The sequence below is a fragment of the Ochotona princeps genome, chromosome 30 (assembly GCF_030435755.1).
Source record: "Ochotona princeps isolate mOchPri1 chromosome 30, mOchPri1.hap1, whole genome shotgun sequence".
Lineage (NCBI taxonomy): Eukaryota > Metazoa > Chordata > Mammalia > Lagomorpha > Ochotonidae > Ochotona > Ochotona princeps.
Window position 1 is genome coordinate 6,075,496 of NC_080861.1, and position 19,226 is coordinate 6,094,721.

The window sequence follows — 19,226 nt, forward strand, 5'->3', positions numbered from 1 at the left end:
ATTTTGGTTTATTTTGTACCCATCTTTTTTCTGTGTAGTTACATGTTTGTACACGGTATTATTTCCTTATTTGGCTCCATGTCATTCTATAGCTTGCCCTCTTCATATAATACAGTTTTTCCATTCAAAAAAAAAAGGTAATTTAATTCATGTAACCAATGTCCCATTAAGTATTAGGGTTGTTCCTAAGTAAAACTAGGCCGAATGGCCTTTCATACAAACATCCTCGGGACAGCATCGTTTTTCCAGGACAAACTCCTCAGCCTTGCTGCTTCCAAAGTTACAGGGTATGAGGTTTTTTCGTTTTTTTTTTTAAGATTTCTTTATTTTTATTGGAAAAGCAGATTTACAGAGAAGAGACAGAAAGATCTTCCATGCCCTGCTTCACTCTCCAAATGGCCGCAATGGCCTGAGCTGAGCTGACCTGAAGGCAGAAGCCAGGAGCTTCTTCCAGGTCTCCCACGCGGGTGCAGGGTCCCAAAGCTTTGGGCCGTCCTCTACTGCTTTCCCAGGCCACAGCTAGGGAGCAGGATGGGAAGTGGAGCAGCCTGAACACGAACCCGCATAGGATCCTGAGATGTGCAAAGTGAGGATTTTAGCCACTGAGCCATCGTGCCAGGCCCAGGGTATGAATATTCATAAGATTCCAAACATAGGCACTGGCAGAATAACTCTACTGAAATGCACCCATTTCAGTACTGCCTGGAGCACAGGAGTCCACCTGTCATTTCCCATGCCTTGAGAGTAATTTTCAAAGTCCTTTGTGAAGCAGAAAGTCAAAGGTTTTCAGCTTAACTTTCACATTCATTTATAATTACTTCTACTGACCATTTGTACTTCTCTGAATTATACCCGTGTGCCTTTTCACAACTGTTCTCATTTAGAAGAACTCTTTATGTATGAAGGCCAACTCGGCTGGACCCACCCAGCACGAGAGAGGTAAGGTGTGGGGTGATCAAGAGATGATAGGCAAGTGGAAAGACCTTGCACCCCAACTTAGAGAAAATGAATCCACACTGGATGATTCTTAGTTGCTTTCTTTAGAAGATGTTTTTAAAAAGACATATAACTTTGAGAACAGATTTACTTCAAGAAATATTAATGTAACAGCATTTATACAATTACAGTTTTATTTATACAACTGTCCATACTTTCTAAGTGATCACTCCTGTGCTAGACTGCTAGTACTCTTTCATTTTTATTGAACTCTCTTTCTTCTTTGTACAATTACAACTTGATTGCAATTTTGCTGTGAGAAGTAAAATGTGATCTTGCAGACCTCCATCAGCATCTTCATTTACATATTAGAGCGCGTGAGCCAGTGGAAATCCTAGAAAAGGCAAGACGACAAACATCATTGAAGACAGCAACTGCCTCAAACCGGACCCGCCTCGCTCTGACACGCCACAGTCCCACGCAGCTGACACCAGCCTCAAACCGGACCCGCCTCGCTCTGACACGCCACGGTCCCACGCAGCTGACACCAGCCTCGAACCGGACCCGCCTCGCTCTGACACGCCACGGTCCCACACAGCTGACACCAGCCTCGAACAGGACCCGCCTTGCTCTGACACGCCACAGTCCCACACAGCTGACACCAGCCTTGAACCGGACCCGCCTCGCTCTGACACGCCACGGTCCCACACAGCTGACACCAGCCTTGAACCGGACCCGCCTCGCTCTGACACGCCACGGTCCCACGCAGCTGACACCAGCCTGTGCTTGCTCCCGTGCTGTTCCCAAACGGAATTAGAAATCCACTAGAGTACTTTGCTGCCTTTTTCTGCCAAACACCTTAAGATGATGCTGAGTCCTCTCCCGCCAGCACTCATCAGGGCACAACCAACTGGAGTCTGGGTGAAGCAGACAGGACAGCAGATGAGGGAGGGTTCCCAGGGCTGAACTCCTGATCTGTGAGGCCACAGCAAGACCTGTGTGCCCTGGTGCACAGGCACCGCAGGACGAGGCAGCGGGCCTATGGCAGGTGGTCCACCTTCGGCTGGCCTACAGCGTGCAGCTGACCAACAGCATGCAGCTGGCCTCCGGTGTGTAGGAAGCCTACAGCATGCAGCCGACCAATAGCATGCAGCCGGCCTCCGGTGTGCAGCCGACCAACAGCAGGCTGCCTTCAGCGGTCAGGCTTTTGTTCCTGGGGCAGGTGTGCTGCATGCTGGTTACACTGCCCAGGTGCGGCCCTGGTGCTCCAATTCCAGGTCAACTTGTGTAACGCACGCCCTGGGAAGGCGGCAAACAGGAGTTAAGATTTTGGGATCTTTTCTGCCCAAAGCAGAGACCAGATGGCATCCCAGCCTAGTCCGGCCCTGGCTGTCATGGGCATTTAGGGAGTGACCCAGAGGACGGAAGATCTGTCTCTTTTTCTCTACCTTTTAAATATATTGAGAATATTTTTTAAAAAAACTAAATTTTAGATTTTTTTTTTTAGGAAAAGAGATGATGAGAAATCCTTCATCCGTTGGTTCACTGCTTAGATGCCCACAGGCAGCTGGGGCTAGGACAGGCAGAGGCCTGACAATGGAGCTCAACCCAGGACTCCCATGAGCGTGGCAGAGACCCAAGTATTTGTAGAGTTGTGTTCTGCCTCCCAGGATGTGCCCCAGCAGGAAGCTGCCCCAGAAGCTCAGCAGGCTGCGTGCAAAGCAGGCATCTGATATGGGATGCGGGCACCCCGGGTGCGGCTTCCTCCCTGTGCCATGTCCCTGTCCCAAGGTAACTGACTCAGTGCACAGCCCATCACTGTGCCACTCCCAGTCCCTCTGCTCTCCTTCAGCTCTCCAGGTGGCCCTGCCACCTCCTGCCACAGGCCCTTTGCATGTCCCTTTTCTTCACTCAATCACCCCTGTCTCATCTCTGGGGTTTCAGTTTCAGGGTTATTTTCTCTGCTAAGCCGTCACTGCAGCCCAGAGGTAAATCCAATTCTTCCGCCATGTGCTTGCTGGGAACTAGGTTTCTTTCTTTCCGAGCCATCACCTCCGTGATGTGCACTTGGGTCAGGAACTCAGGGACAGTCTCTCTGCTCTGGCGGCCTGTAAGCGCCACGGAGATGACAACTCGGCTTGGATTTCCTCAACCACGCTCTTCTGAGCACCTAACACAGCACACCAGTGTCTCCGCAAATCCTGACTAAATAAACAAAGCACCACACTCAGCAACGGCTGGGAGAGCACTGTGGCTCCCAGCAAGCTTTCTGAAGCGGGTAGGGTCAGGTGCACCTCTCGCTTCCTGCTCGGCAAGCGTTATGTACCTGGGCTTTCCTTGTGCTCTGTGGCTCAATCATGATGTTGATAAGAGAGGGTTTAGTTGTGTCTGCCAGTGCCTGCTTCAGGGATTTCTGAAGTTCTTCCGGTGTTTGCACAAAATACCCTTGGCCTCCAAATGCAGTCATGACCTGCTCATAATGCGAATTTGGGAGGAGACACATTGGAGGGGCCCTGAAAAAGAAGGCCTCAAGGTCGATGACATTGGAATCTGAAAGGATTCAGAAAAGAGCCACTCTTGGAAGTGACACAGAGAAACACGATAAGTGCAAGATAACCTTAGATCGCCAACACTCAAGGCTGAGAAGCTAGCACACTAAATTTACGCAAAGTCCGTACAATAGACCTCAGTAATGGTGGTAACGCTTTATAGCTGCCATCTGGCACAGCTGCCATCAGCCATCTACTGGGGTGAGCACTGGAAATGTGATAAGAACTGAGCAACTCAAATTTTATTTTAGTTGATTTTAACTAATACCATGTGACCCAGACAGCGCAGAGCACAGATTCTACTACCCGAGCCCGAGGAAAGCGCCGAGAATTACGAAGAGTTTCTGGCCCTTAGAGGGACTGATGATTTAAACTAACAATGCTCACACCATGCAAACACCTGCTAACACAGACACCTTTTTAGACCAGAATTAAAACAGATGAAAGTTAATACGCACAGCTCTGGACTGCTTACCCCACAGCAGCATCTTGAAACTTTAACATTTCTTTCCAGGTATCTTCATTGAAACCTTGGTAAATTCCATTATTATTCACCACCAAAATCACAATTGGCAAGTTGTACCTAAAAACAAAATGACACGAAAATAGAAAGAAATTCTTTAGTCTCAAGAAATTTCTTTTCTCTGGGCCCAAGTTTTAAAGTTTTCTATAAGCTTTTTATAATGTTAGAGTAACACCAAAACTTATTCTAGTAAAGATTATCAATGAACAGAAATATTAATAAAAATCTTAACGCACAGAAATCTCACAGAACAGTAGAGAGAATTCACGACAAGGAGTTGGTAGACCTGGTGCCACGATTTAGCTGTAGGCCTCTGGTACGTATCACTGAGCTTTTCTGTCTTGATTTCCACAGATCCAGCTGGTACTAGGAAAAGCACCTTCCATCCGGAATCCTCCCTGGCACAGGGCTTCTGCAGGGCCCTGGCAGCACTGTGTGCAGAGCACAATCTTTCCCTCATGCCTGCTGGGAGGGACTTACCCGCGGTGGGCACACTCAGTCTTCACCCATCATTATAAACATATCACATGGTGGACTCAGTACGGAAACAACCCAAAGAGGCTCATTATTGAAAGGCGGAAAATATTGTGGACTTTATTTTCTACAGATGCAACAATGCGGGCAGCTGGTAAAGACAAAAGCCAACTGCACCCTGTCAGTGAAAGGACTGTGGTCCCAGTGTGCTCTCTCCACTGCAGAGAGAGCTGACTTCTCTGTGCTGTCACTGCAGGCTCCGATATGCTCGAACAGGCACATACTTGGCCCTGATCTTGGGAGTTTAACACAGCCCTAGAAACCCCAGAACGCAATTCACAAAGGCTTCCAGACTCCTGACTAAGAACAGAATGGATTTATCCAAGTTTAAACACAGCCAGGAGAAAAAATGCCCACTTCTCCCCCTGACCATAACTGTCTGAATGACTCATATTGACCTGTGTGTCTGCTTGGAAGGTACTGGATCAACTCCCTCGTTCATTACAACCACCTGTGCCGTACGCACTATTCCTGCTCCAGCTTTACAGGAGAGGTGACCAGGCTGGTATGACTGGTGGGAGAACCAGTAATTAAAGCAAGGCTGTACCAGATCTCCCTGCAGGAAACCAGCCTTTCTCAGGCCAACACTTATCCTCCAGTGACCTCAAAATGACTCGTTAGTTCTGCAGCCTTTTACCATGCAGTCAGGAGGCTGGGAGCCCACCGTCTTGGGGAGAAAGACTGGTCTGATTGACTCCACAGTGTATGCACAGGACACTGTGTGGGGGCTGCATGCCTGCCTAGCACTTGGTAGGCAAGCCAGGCCTGTGTGAGGGGCAGCTCTGTGGTTCAGGGTTCTGCCTTACCTGCAGATGGTCTCCACCTCCATGCCAGAAAATCCAAAGGCGCTGTCTCCCTCCACACAGATGACCCGCTGCCCCGGGCTTCTATCTTTAGCCACTAGAGCAGCTGCAATCGCAAATCCCAAACCGACTCCCATTGTTCCAAAAGTACCAGCATCAAGCCTGTCAGGGGAACAAGGCTAAAATAAAACTCTGGCATGTCCAGAACCGCGGTTGGAGCAAGCTTAGTCATACCCACTACATGGTTCATGGAAAAATAAAGAACTGTAAAAACATTCTTTGTTAAAAAAAAAGTTGCAGACTGTGAGAAGTTATTTGTCAAGAATAAGCTAAATGCGAGACAGTCACAGCAACTGCCTGGCGACAGTAATACACCCTTGGACGTACCCAGCACAGACTGCACAGGGCACCATGGGCACGAAGCGCCATGTCTCTATTCCACTTCTCATGCTACTTCTGTGAAGTCCGCCCGCATCGTTCTCCAACGTCTTCTTCATCCGCATTACTGCAGTTGGAGTTAGACACAATCTAACTGCCACTGCCTTCTGGCGAGCCTCACCTGTGCCGAGGAAGGTAGTTGTGAAGCACGGTGCGTCCAATGTCCATCGTGTTTGCTCCTTCACTTACTACAAAGCAGTCTTTGGGTAGCTGTTCCTGAACACTGTAGAACACTGTGTAATAATTCATGGGCACAGACTTCTGGGATGCTAATTCCTAAAACAGTAGAGGGGGATTTCATCAAACTGGACAGGGATGACATGAAAATGACTACGGAGCCAACTGACCTATCAACAGTCCAGGACAGGCCAAAAATGCATGTCCCCAGTCCCAGCCTGAGACACAATCAGTATGCCTGGGGACTAGCCCTCTTCCCGGAGCCTATGATGCACACTGGCATATGACAGCACCTAAAGCCAGCTTGGAAACACTGGATTAACCCCAATAATCCTTTGGAGAACTCGTAAGAAAAGTGAAATTTTCATTCTAGAGTATTTTCCCTTAAAATCTGACCCTAAACTTGAGACCCAAGGCTTTAGCCTAGTGGGGATGAGGCCAGCTAAGACCACCCCGCGTCCCACACGGGAGTGTCTGGGTTCAAGGACTAGCTCTAGCTACTGACTCCAGTGTCCCAACAGGGCAGAGCACGGGACGTGGCAGTGACAGTTCAGGTGACTGCTTCCTTGCACCCATGCAGGAAACCTGAATGAGCTCCTGGTTCCTAGCTTTAGTCCTAGCCTAACCCAAGCTATCACAGGCATTCATACCAGTGAATGGAAACTGTCTCTCAAGGAAAAACAAAAAGCAGAGGTTGGGGAGGGGCAGGACTGGTGCAATGTGCTAAGCTGTGGCCTGCAGTGCTGGCATCCCATACAAACGCCAGCTGTTGTCCCAGATGCTCCACTTCTGATCCAGCTCCCTGCTAACGGCCTGGGGAATCGGGGCCCCTGCCCCCTATGTGGGAGACCAGGACAGGGTTGCCGACTTGGTTTGGCCCAAGCTTGCGGCGATGGCCAATCGGGGATGAATTAGCAGACGGAAGCTCTCCTCCCCTCTCCATCACCCTGATTTTCAAAATAATATTAAAAGTTCAGGAAAATGCAATTAAAAATAACATGAACTTTATTTTTAAAAAAGACTTTATTTATTTATTTATTTATTTTTATTTTTTAAGATTTTTTTTATTATTATTGGAAAGCCGGATATACAGAGAGGAGGAGAGACAGAGAGGAAGATCTTCCATCCGATGTTTCACTCCCCAAGTGAGCCGCAACGGGCCGGTACGCGCCGATCCGAAGCTGGGAACCAGGAACCTCTTCCGGTCTCCCACGCGGGTGCAGGGTCCCAAAGCTTTGGGCCATCCTCGACTGCTTTCCCAGGCCACAAGCAGGGAGCTGGATGGGAAGTGGAGCTGCCGGGATTAGAACTGCCGCCGATATGGGATCCCGGGGCTTTCAAGGCGAGGACTTTTAGCCGCCGGGCCCAAGACTTTATTTATTTATTTATTTGAAAGGCAGATTGATAGAGAGAAGAGGAAAATCTGTGTGGACCCTGCTATCCATGTAGGAGACCTGCAAGAAGCTCCCAGGGTCAGCCAGGCCCAACCCCCGTGGCCATGAAGGGAGTGAGTTAGTACCTGGGAGAGCTTTCTCCCTCTCTCTCTCTGTAACTCTGCATTTAAATAAACAACATCTTTAGAACAAACAGCTCCACTGAAGGCTCTGCTCCTGTCCGCAGCTGATGTGGACACAAAGGTTTGACACCTGTGCAACAGCAAGTTTGATTCCCTCTTTCAGAATCACACGAGCTGAGCCAGCCGAGATCTCTACAGGCTGAGCTGTTGTTTCTGCCGCTAATCACTGGTCCTCTTCAGGTAGGGCAGCAAAAGGATTAAACTCTTCCTCAAACTGAACACCACCTCATCCTTCTCAAAATGGGCTGTCTGAGCCCGGCGCGATAGCATAGTGGTTAAAGTCTTCGCCTTGCACACGTTGGGATCCCATATCGGCGGCAGTTCTAATCCCGGCAGCCCCACTTCCCATCCAGCTCCCTGCTTGTGGCCTGGGAAAGCAGTCGAGGACGGCCCAAAGCCATTGGACCCTGCACCTGTGTGGGAGACCCGGAAGAAGCTCCTGGCTCCTGGCTTCGGATTGGCTCAGCTCCAGCAGTTGCGGCCGCTTGGGGAGTGAAACATCGGATGGAAGATCTTCCTCTCTGTCTCTCCTCCTCTCTGTATATCTGCCTTTCCAATAAAAATAAATAAAACTTTTTCAAAAAAATGAGCTGTCCATTGGTAAACTGGATACTTTCCCTGTAATGTTTTTCCATAAAGCATCAAGAATCTCATTATTCTTCGCCTCAAGCTTCACCGTTAATTCGCTGCTTGTTCTTGTTTCAATGTTAGCAGGATTCATGCTGCTGTCCAGGACTTATTAAACTGACATCCTTCTACTGCCTCACATGTAACACTGTGAAGACATCTTAACGAGTTAGTATGACGGTTTATTTGTTTGATTGTTGGTTTTTGGTGGAAATGTTGAATTCCATGCACATATTCATCCATGCAAATATTCAAGATGTGCAATATGCATCTTCCGTGAATTATTTGAAAACCCCACCATTATCTACACAAAGCCTTTATCTTTCCTTTGAAAGGTCTATTTATTTGAAGGAATTAACAGAGAGAAAGATGGACAGAGTGCCGGTTCACTCCCCAGATGGCTGTGACTACCCAGGGGCTGGGCAGGCAGAAGCGGGGAGCCCTCTCCAGGTCTCCTGAGAGGCGGCAGGGCCCACACACCTGGGCCACCTTCTGCTGCTTTTCAGTAGCGAGCTGATGGCAAGTGCAGCCGTGACAGCAGCACTCGTGTGATCCTCTACACCACAATGCAGGCCCACACCAGGACTTCCAAATGAGCTCACCAGGGCTGGCATTGTGGTGCAGTGGGTTAAGCCCCTACCTATAACACTGGCATCCTATACAGGCACCGTTTTAAGTCCAGACTATGTTAATGTGCCTGGGAAAGCAGTGGAAGATGCCTCAAGTACTTGGTCCCCGACGTCCATGTGGGAGACCCAGATGGAGTTCTGGGTTCCTGGTTCCCACCTGGACCAGCTTCAGCTGCTGGGACCATTTGGGCAGTGAAGCAGCAGGTGGAAGATCTCTCTGTCTCTATCTCTGTGTGACTCTGTATTTCAGAGAAATAATAAACCTTTAAAAAAAGTTCACCCAAGCTTACAGCAGGTGCACATTTTTATTCTAGCAATGGATGATGTGAGTCTCAAACATTGTTATGGCTTACAAGCCGTGGCGATGAGGCAAAGCCATGAATACACATGAGAAAACTACAAGGAATTTTCAGCAGTGACACCAAAATTGAATGAAAAAGGTTGAATACTGGATCAAGTTTTCAATTTTTTTTCCAAGTCAATGGATCTTTTTTATTGCACTACTGAAATATAAGACAGATTCATAATGTGGGTTCCTATTTCTGTAGCCAAACAACTTGCATATCTTATTCATCAACCTGCTGAACTGCTCCTTTTTCAGGGACAAAGATACCAACCAAAATTCTTCCGACACCCCCCTTTTTTTTAACTGTCACTGCCTGCTGAATCAAAGCAGCTGAACTTGAGATAACTTCAACGTCATTTCCTTCCAGGACTAATTCATCTTTCTGGGCCGAACATCCTGAACCAGTCAGTAGCGCCTGGCTGCCTCTAAACCTTTCAGAGGTGCTTTTCTTCCAAGAGACTGCGGGTTCCAAGCAGAGAGCCGTTCTCAGGAATCGCCATGTTGATGCAGAAGTGAACACGCACAGACGTCGCCTTGGAGCGGAGCCCACGGAGCCCCCTCGATCCTGCTCTGCAGCTGATTACAGACGATGTGCAGGGGACCAGTTCCTCGCCAGCACCCTCTGCAGCCTGGAGCCTCCTCTTTTTCCTTTCCAAGGAGGTGGAGTTCCATACTGATGTGTCTCAAGTACCCTCCACACTAACTGCGTGCCCCTTCAGATTGGTGTCAACATGTTCTGGAATGTCAGGACATGACTGCTGAGAGTCATCTTCATTCTCACAGCAGATGTGACAAAGAGAGCACGTTTTCAATTGTGATGAAACGGGCCCGGCAGCGTGGCCTAGCGGCTGAAGTCCTCACCTTGAATGCCCCGGGTACCCATATGGGCGCCGGTTCTAATCCCGGCAGCTCCACTTCCCATCCAGCTCCCTGCTTGTGGCCTGGGAAAGCAGTTGAGGACGGCCCAATGCATTGGGACACTGCACCTGCGTGGGAGACCCGGAAGAGGTTCCTGGTTCCCGGCATCGGATCGGCGGGGCATCGGCCCGTTGCGGCTCACTTGGGGAGTGAGGATCTTGGGGACGGAGGATCTTCCTCTCTGTCTCTCCTCCTCTGTGTATATCTGGCTATAATAAAATGAATAAATCTTTTTTAAAAAAAAAAAAAAAGAAGGTTCTTGATTTAAAAAAAAAAATTGTGATGAAACAGTTACCTACTACACTCGCCTGCCTTGCAGGGAAAAACATGTCCTAAAATACCTCAGCATCTAAGGTTCCAAAAGCCCACGCACCTGTGACGTTCTGTGTCCAATAACTGCAGCGTTTCCCTTCTGCTCTTACGACTTTTGACCAGGCCTCAGCCATGTCAGCTCCTTATCACAGTCACCCACAGGTTGCAAGCATGGCTCCCCACACCCACTTCTCCAAGAAACCTCACCTGTTTTTCAAGGTAGATTCCAGACTTACTTTTATGTTTTCTTTTACAAGGGCTTTTAAACTTATGCCCCACCCCTTCCACCACGAGGCCTGTGGCTCTGGCTGTGTGATTTCACAGTCAGTGACTTTCAGGACTGCGTACACTACATGGTGTGGCAGAACTAATCACGCCATAAACTGGCAGCTCTTGGATTTCTGGGAGTCCCGTATTACCTTGGATGCGGCTTCATTGCTTGCCATTTTCTCCCTCAGAGTTCTCCACCACTTACTCTCTGGGGGATACTGCCACATTGTTTTGTTGAATTGTTCCAAAAGCTGAAAAGCAAAGCCGGTAATTTTAAGTCTTGGAAAGAAACTTAAGTCATGTTAACATAAACATCTCTTCCGGAAGAAGGCAGTGCTGCTATACCTTCTATGCTTCACGTCATTGAAACCGATTCCCCCTGGGTAGCAGTCAGCTTCCGTTAGTGTGGGTGTGCTGTTCTTCCCCGAGGCCAGCGAAAAGCACCTGTCTTCCCCTCCCGCACAGGGAGTGCTGTCTATGGGCTCCTCAGCCTTCAACACCAGAAGAAAGATCACTCCCACCAGACACTCAAGCAGGAAGGCTGACAAACTATGATACAGACCAAATGCTCCAGAGGGGTTTAATTTGTGAGTAGGGATGGCATCCTAATACTGTATAATTGAGACAATAATACTTATTTGTGTCATACAAAATGAAGTGCAAAACGTGACTGTACTTAGAAGCTCCCATCACAGTGAAGCGTATGAATTATGTACTAAGAATCTTGACAAGCCAGATTACACTTTAAAGAGCAAAACACTCTTCATTAACTAAGGAAATATTAAGTTAGATTCTTTCCAGTGCAATCATTGCTTGGCTGTAAGTTCAGTTTCTTTGAAAGTTGCAGCATAATTCTTCAGATAGCTGGGTCCTTCCCACTGAATCAGTTTGCCTGCTGAATGACTTTAAATTTTCAACCACCTTCTAAAAATGTGTAACTTACATAAACATGAGCTATGTACAGACATTTTATTATTTATGAAGTTCCAAAGCTGTATTTTGGAATATTTTTTTCATTTTAAATTTTGTTACAATAGATATCGGAGGTTGGCATTCTGCTGTATTGGACAAAGACACCACTTGTGACACCAGCATCCCACATGGGTGTCAGTTTGAGATCCGCTGCTCCACTTCCAATCCAGCATCCTGCTAATGTGCCAGGGAAAGCAGTGGAAGATGACACAATGCCTTGGACCTCTACATCCACGTGGGAGACCCAGATGAGTCTCCTGGCTCCTGGCTTCAGCCTGGCCGTCAGTGGCATGGCCACTGAGGTCATTTGGGGAGTAAACTGGTAAATGGAAAACCTCTCTCTCTGTCTCTCCCCATCTCTCTGTAACTCTGATTTTCAAATAAATGTGAATAAAAACTGAAACATTTTCAAACTTTTTTCCCTGAAGTCCAATCCAAGGACAGGTGTTGTGCTGTTTCGCCTGGTAGACAGGACACCAGTGTCCCCACCTGGAGGACCTGAGTTCCCTCCTCAGCCCCGACTCCTGACTGCAGCCTCCTGTTAATGCCAACCCTGGCAGGTGGCGATGATGGCTCTAAGTCATTCCTGGCTTCAAGCCCTGGCCTGGTCCTATCTCAGCTATTGAAGGTGTTTGGGAAGTAAACCAGAGACAGGGATGTCTCTCTCCCACTCAAGAAAACAAAATGAAACAGGACAACTACCACCAAAACAAACAAACAAAACCCAAATCCACATAAGTTAAAATCCAGGCCAAAGTTCTCACCTGCCTGGTGACAGCATTTATGTCTCCTAGCAAGGTCACAGCAGGCTTTACGTTATTTCCCAGTTCTTCAGCACAGATGTCAACCTAAGAGAAAGACACAGCTGACAGACAAAACATGCTCATTCTTAAAACCCCTGGAGAAACTAAGCCTAAGGAAAGGAACTGTGCATCTATAACATACAAGGAAGACTGATAGGAAAGAAGTTCCTTAACAGAAGGAAAAATCCACTTATGAGTATCACTTAGTATACACAACCTCATCTACCATCACCTGGTAGATAGTGATGATGGCCCATCTGATCACAGAGGAAGACACATCCCCTTAGGGCATTAAATTATCCCTCTGTGGCAGAAGCCATTTTCACTTATGATAAGCATCTAGAAACAAAACTTGCGAGTACATGGCAGCTAATGCCAGGCCTAGGAGTGCCCTCAGAAAGCAGCTCCTGGGCTGGCAGCATCAGAATCACCTGGGAAACGTGTCAGCCACGCCCACAGGCCTCCTGCAATCAGGGACTCAGAGGTGACTCGGAAACTACGGTTTACCATGCTCACTGGCTCGCTCAGCAAGGACACTTAGGTACAACACATGGCCTCGCCTGTTTGTGCCAATTAGGTTTCAATGGGTCCATGCAGAAAGGGGGCTACTAGAAGTTGATTTCTTGGGCCTCGTGTGATGGCTCAGTGGCTGAACCCTTGCCTTGCACATGCCAGGATCCCATATGGGTGCTGGATCATGTCCCGGCCATTCTACTTCCCACCCAGCTCTCTGCTTGTGGCCTGGGAAAGCAGTCGAGGACAGCCTAAAGCCTTGGGATACTGCACCCACAGGGGAGACCCGGAAGCAGCTCCTGGTTTTGGAAGAGCTCAGCTCCAGCTGCTGCGGCCGCTTAGGGAGAGTGAACCAGCAGATGGAGAGACAGAAGTCTTTCCTCCTCTCTGCAAATCTGCCTTTCCTACAAAAATAAATAACTCTTTAAAATGAAAAAACAGTTGATTTCTTGAGAAGTGGAAGGTAGACTGGACAAGATAGCAATTATCGCTGGGTCATCAAATATCAAATGGAATGGGCCAATGGTGCCTGACAAACAGGTCTGCCTGCCACATCAGTAAGGAGCTTGGTTTTTGAAGAGGGTCCTAACAGTGCAAGAATCTTCAAGAAGTCCATGCTTGTTCCTGACCCTCTGTTTATGACACAGGTTAAAGCAGCACAGCTCCGAGATTTTGGAAGGCAAAGAACAACTTCCTAACGATACTCCAATCTGCCACCCTACTTACTTTCTTCCCACCTGAAGATGTGTTTGGACTAAGCAGAACAGGCAAATTATACTTTCCAACTATTTTTGACTTGATTTTGAAAGGTCTTCTGATTCAAAGTAAAGTGGCATATTATGTTTCATCAGCTAAAAAGTAGCTCGCTTTGGTACCTATAATTATGTTAGACAATTTATAACATTCTTCTTTGATTAAAATAAATACAATAGGAATAAAAAAGAAAGCAGAAGGAATAATGGCAGAGGGAGAGCAACGGACAGCTCTGAGTCAGCTCCCCGCACGGAATACCTGGATGAACTTCACATCTGGCTGATAGCGCGGAGGCAGTCCAAAATGTAAAATCCAATTTAGTCTGGCACCAAGTAGCACAATTACATCAGCAAACTGCAAAGCCCTATCAAAGAAAGAATCTGATATAATACACGTGTATCTACAGCTCTTATTCAAATTAGTTTCCAAAGTAGTTGTCAAGTCTTGGAACTTACATTAGAGTTCAGGTCAATATGATCTTTAAGGTAAACTAATTTATTCAATTATCCTATTTGAGTAATTAAAAGATGAGTTGCAAGAAAAATTACAAGGTGCAGCTATGCTCTATTAATTTTTTAATGACAAAAAAGTAAGAGTTCCTTGAAGGTAATTTGAAAATAACAGAACATAAATAAAGAAAAAAAAAACCAAATAATCTATCATTCCTCAATTTATAAGCTATTACTAATATCCCGACATATTTTCTTCTATTTTTGTCTATGCAAGTACATTTTTAGTTTATATTTTAAGTTCATATACTAAAATATTGTCCCATGTACTTTCATAAACTTTTTAGTCATCTATATTTGTCTTAAATTTTAAAGACTATGTATTTTGCTTAATGTGTATCCCACGATTTATTATTTTCAGAATTGCTAGGTAGTTGGTATGTTTATGCACTGCTTTTAAAGCATATTGCTAGAAGCAGATATTCCCGGAATGACTATTCCTCGGAGATATTTCTCAGACTATAAACTTATATTCCCAAATTACTTTCTAAAACATTTGTTAGTTTGGCCTTATATATCTTAAAACTTGTGTCAGTCCAACCCCTAATGCTTTCCTAATCTATCCTGACACCCTTACACATCTCTGCCCGTCTGGCTTCCCAGGCTGCGTTCACCTGGTTTCACACAGACCTCGTGCACCGCACACAGCTGTTGTTATCCAATCAGAACGCCCGCCTTGCCTCTAAGGCTCCATGACCATGACCGCGCTAAGTTCTGCTGTGACACTTACTGCTCATTCTTCTGTTACGTGGATTTTCTACCTTTTGTTATTCCCTATCTACTTTGTTTTTGTCTTCTTTAGGGATTAATTTTTCTTATCTACTTATTATTTCAAATATCTATTCAAAAATCATCTTCAGATACTATACTCGTCCCATGAGAGCCAATTTAATGATAAAAACTAAATTGCAGGGTTGATTTGCATGTTTATGCTCCAAAGTCCTTGAACTCACAGATTCTAATGTGTCTGGCACCTTAGGGTTTTTTTTTTACATTATCAATCTCATTAACACTGTTTTTTAAAACTTGGCTAGAATAAAGATAAATTCAGCTAAAGCTAAAATAAAAAAAAAGTGGTATAAGAGTTCATCTCATTACTGCACAAAGTGTTACTTGAACAAAAAGAATGGTATGTTCCATTAACACAGCATGAAATGGGCAACAATTGAAGACAAAACAACCATTACATGTCAGAAAAATCCTCACAATTTTGGCCCCTGCATAAGAATATGAGAAACACCAAGTACATGGAAGTGCTGAACTACGAAGAGGAATGACATGAATATAAGACTTCAAATAAATTTTTTAAAGGTTCTTCACTTATTTCAAAGGCGGGGGTGGGGTGTGGGAGAAGAGAAAGAGATCCATCTCTGTGCTGGTTCACTCCCCAAACGTCCGTGACGGTCAGGGGCGGACCAGGCTGAAGCCAGGATCCTGGAAGTTGTGTAAGTCTCCCACGTGGGTGCAGGGGCCCAGAGCTTGGGCCATCTTCCACTTTTTCCAGTCAGAGGGAGCTGGATCAGAAGCAGCACAGCCAGGACTCCCACGGGCCCATGTGGGATGTGGGAATCACGGGTAGAGGCTTACTCTGCCACACCACAACACCAGTTTGCTTCTTTAAAAAAAGAACCCTATGGAGCCTGGTGCGGTAGCCTAGTGGCTAAGGTCCTCGCCATGCATGCGCTGGGATTCCATATGGGTGTCGGTTCTAATCCCGGCAGCTCCACTTCCCATCCAGCTCCCTGCTTGTGGCCTGGGAAAGCAGTCGAGGACGGCCCAAGTGCATGGGAGACCCGGAAGAGGCTCCTGGCTCCTGGTTCCTGGCTTTGGAACAGCTCAGCTCTGGCCGTTGCGGCTCACTTGGGGAGTGAATCAACAGATGGACCATCTTCTCTGTCTCTCTTCCTCTCCGTATATCTGCCTTTCCAATAAAAACAGATAAATCTTAAAAAAAAAAAGAACCCTCTAGCAAATATGATATATTTATATTAAATGAAGTTCAGGAGTTGTTACCCAACATATTAACGAAATTATTTTCTTCCTGTTGATATTTTTAGACTGTTTCATAATAAAGAAATGTCAAGAAATTAAGAGGAAAAAAGCTATACTATATAAAAAGTGTCTTAGGCCGGCTACAGCTTTCTCTCTCCCACTGACCACAGCGGGAGGCCTGGAACGGAACCCAGAGCGCGCCTGAGGATCCTGAAAAGTGAACCATTGCGGGAAGCGTTTGAGGGCAGCTAAATGTCTGCAAATCAACCCACACAGTCAGTGATTTCTAAGCTTCTTCCCACCCAAGAGGAGCCAGCCCTGGTTCACAAGTGCAGGTAGAACATTCCTGGCTTTCTGACCTCAAGATCAGGGACAAGGGGTCCCTAGCAGCTGAAGATCATAGGCGGAAAGGCTCATGTATTTCTTGTTTTTTTCCCTTGCCCTACTTGGTGGGCAGCCCCACCGTACAGCTCTATCATGGTGGTTGCCAAGCAGGTAAAATTCCCAGAAAAATCCCTCAGGCAGGAGGTGTTAGGAAGGGCGATCTCCGTGGTCCCAAGAATAGGAGGCAACTCCTTGGTCCTTCGGCTTGCTCAGAGGGCAGCCGTGCTGCGTGAGGGGACTCCTGGCGGGGGAGCACGGGCCTGCGGGCTGTGGTTAAGAAACAGTTTGGGATGTCTACTTCTCGTGTCAGAGTCCATGGCTGCAGTCTTGGCTCCAGTCCGGACCCCAGCTTCCTGTTAACGTGTGTCCCAGAAGGCGGCAGGTGATGGTTCAGGTTTGTGGGTCCCTGCCATCCCCATGCGGGAACGTGGGATGAGTTCCTGACTTGAGCCTGGCCCCGCATTTGGCGAGTGAGCCAGTGGCTGGATCTCTAGCTGTCTAAACAAGAGAGGGCAGGGGAGGGAACTGGGGAGTTGGAGTAGGGTGCCTGAGAGGTCACAGGAGAGACAGGACAGAAATCACCGCCAATGCAGGGACATCGGGCTCAGCCAAAGCTGAGCATTGGCAGACAAGCCCAGTGTAGCCCAGCAAGGGCTCTGCAGTACTGCCCCAGAACCTGCAGCGGCCTAACCAGGCCACAGGCTAACCAACGGAGTACATGAGCCTCAAGTCAGCTGAGCCCTTGGACTTAAGCTCTGGAAGGCGACATACCTGGATCTGGCAGCAGCCACACAGTGTGGATGGTTGTCAGGGACAACGCCCTTCCCCATGGGCGTGGGCAAAAATGGCAGTTTACATTGTTCCACCAACTTCCTGACGCTCTCTTCTGCACGGGCATAGGCGGCACCTGGCAAAAATGCAAATGTACTGGACTGATTCAGTTAAGTGGCAGGCCCTGTAAAACTCATGTCAAAGCACTCTTCCATGGCAAATATTCCCCTGTGACCCAGCCTGTGCTGATGCATAGATTTCAAGTCAAAACCACCAGGACTGAGGCTTTTTATCTTCAGGGTTCTGAAACACTGAGGAAGGCAACGGTTTTCATTCCCCCCCCAACGATAGCCTTCATTATTTTGAAAGATGTCTACCCCTCACAGATCATCTTGCATCTCCTGCTGCCGTCACATACCCATTTAATGCCTTGGCTCCATGGATTACCCATAATTCCCTGAACATACTAGTTTTCTTGGAGAGGAGTTTGCCTGAGGCAAACAGCTGGCTCTCCATCACTAGAGACCCCATTTTGCATTCTCCTGGTCCAGGCATGGAGATTCTAAGGAGCACAAGGTCCCAAAGCTTTGCAAATCTTCTAGGTTCCTGCAGTTCTCGGACTGTTACGAGGGCGCCCCAAGAGAGACCCATCTCATTTGTTTTCACAGTTACAAGCCCACAGAACAACCATATACCCTATTCCACTGAAAGCAACTCACTGTTTCAAGTCAGAGACGCTTCTATTTCTAACATCTCAAAGGCCACTTCCTTTTTGGCCATTTGTTTTATATTCTTTTACAGAACTAGCAGAATATCACTCCAAGCTTGGAATGTATAATTCTCTACTGAACCTTAGTGTACTTTCAATATAACACTCCTCCGACAGATCACCTTACAAATCTGACATGATGAAAACAAAATGCCTTCTACTTCACCCAGTAAGTTTTCTGTATTCTCTTTCTTGCCCCAGTGTCTCTCTCATGTCCTCAGTTCTCTCTCCCTAGATATTATGGTTCTCTCTGCTCAGTGAACTACTATTAACTTCTTACGGGGTGTCACCTGCCTCTTTTTCAAAGACTGATTTTATCTGAAAAGCAGAGAGAAGGAGAGAGAGAGGTGGGAGGGGAAGAGGTAGAGTGGGAAAGAGAGATCCTCCATCCACTGGCTCATTCCCCAAAAGCTCTCAATGGCCAGAGCTGAGCCAAGCTGAGGCCAGCATCCAGGAGCTTCCTCCACAAAGGACTTGAGTCATCCTCTGGTGCTTTCCCAGGCCATGAGCAGGGAACAGGATCAAACATGGAAGAGCTAGGATTCAAACCAGTGCCCTTATGGGATGTCGGTGTCGCAAGGTGGAGCTCAGCCTCCTGTGCCACAGCACCAGCGCTGTGACATTTCGTAGTCATCACTGTGTAACAGCTGGACTGTTTTCTGCTGTCCTTGCACATCTGCTTTAGCCGCTCAGAACGCACCACTTATCAGCATCCTGCCTGTTTGCTTCCATGTCTACTTCCTCCCCAGTAAGAACCACAATGGACTGATACCCCTCAGGACCGCTTTATATAATCCTTGCGCTACAAGTATTTGTCAAATGTCTGTTAAAGGAGGACTGGGGTAGGCAGAGGCCAGCAGTTAAGATCCCCATGTGCCGTGGCAGAGGATTGGGGTGGGCAGAGGCCAGCAGTTAAGATGCCCATGCATCGTGGCAGAGAGTTTGCCTGATTCAAAATCGGCCTTTGGCTTCTTCCCAGTGCAGCCCTGGAAGGCAGCACATTACAGTTCAAGTCACTGTATCCCTACACCCACTGGGAGACAACTGCACTGGCTGTGCTCCTGGTTCCGAGCTGCAGTCCACGCCCTGCCCTGGCCACGCATGGGGACTCTATATGTGTAT

At 47.3% G+C, this 19,226-nt stretch overlaps 1 protein-coding gene across 1 annotated transcript in view; it reads right to left on the minus strand.

The window, feature by feature from the left end:
* Positions 1–1,178: 1,178 nt before the first annotated feature.
* HACL1 (2-hydroxyacyl-CoA lyase 1) overlaps positions 1,179–19,226 on the minus strand; it is a 31,814-nt gene continuing 13,766 nt past the window's right edge. The window contains exons 9-17 of the mRNA XM_058657248.1: positions 17,336–17,471; positions 13,938–14,043; positions 12,375–12,458; positions 10,788–10,889; positions 5,905–6,059; positions 5,349–5,507; positions 3,961–4,068; positions 3,263–3,449; positions 1,179–1,330 (exon numbers count right to left, since the gene is read on the minus strand). Of these exons, the coding sequence (XP_058513231.1) occupies positions 1,298–1,330; positions 3,263–3,449; positions 3,961–4,068; positions 5,349–5,507; positions 5,905–6,059; positions 10,788–10,889; positions 12,375–12,458; positions 13,938–14,043; positions 17,336–17,471 (1,070 nt within the window). The 3' untranslated portion in view covers positions 1,179–1,297. The remainder of the gene's footprint in view (positions 1,331–3,262; positions 3,450–3,960; positions 4,069–5,348; positions 5,508–5,904; positions 6,060–10,787; positions 10,890–12,374; positions 12,459–13,937; positions 14,044–17,335; positions 17,472–19,226) is intronic.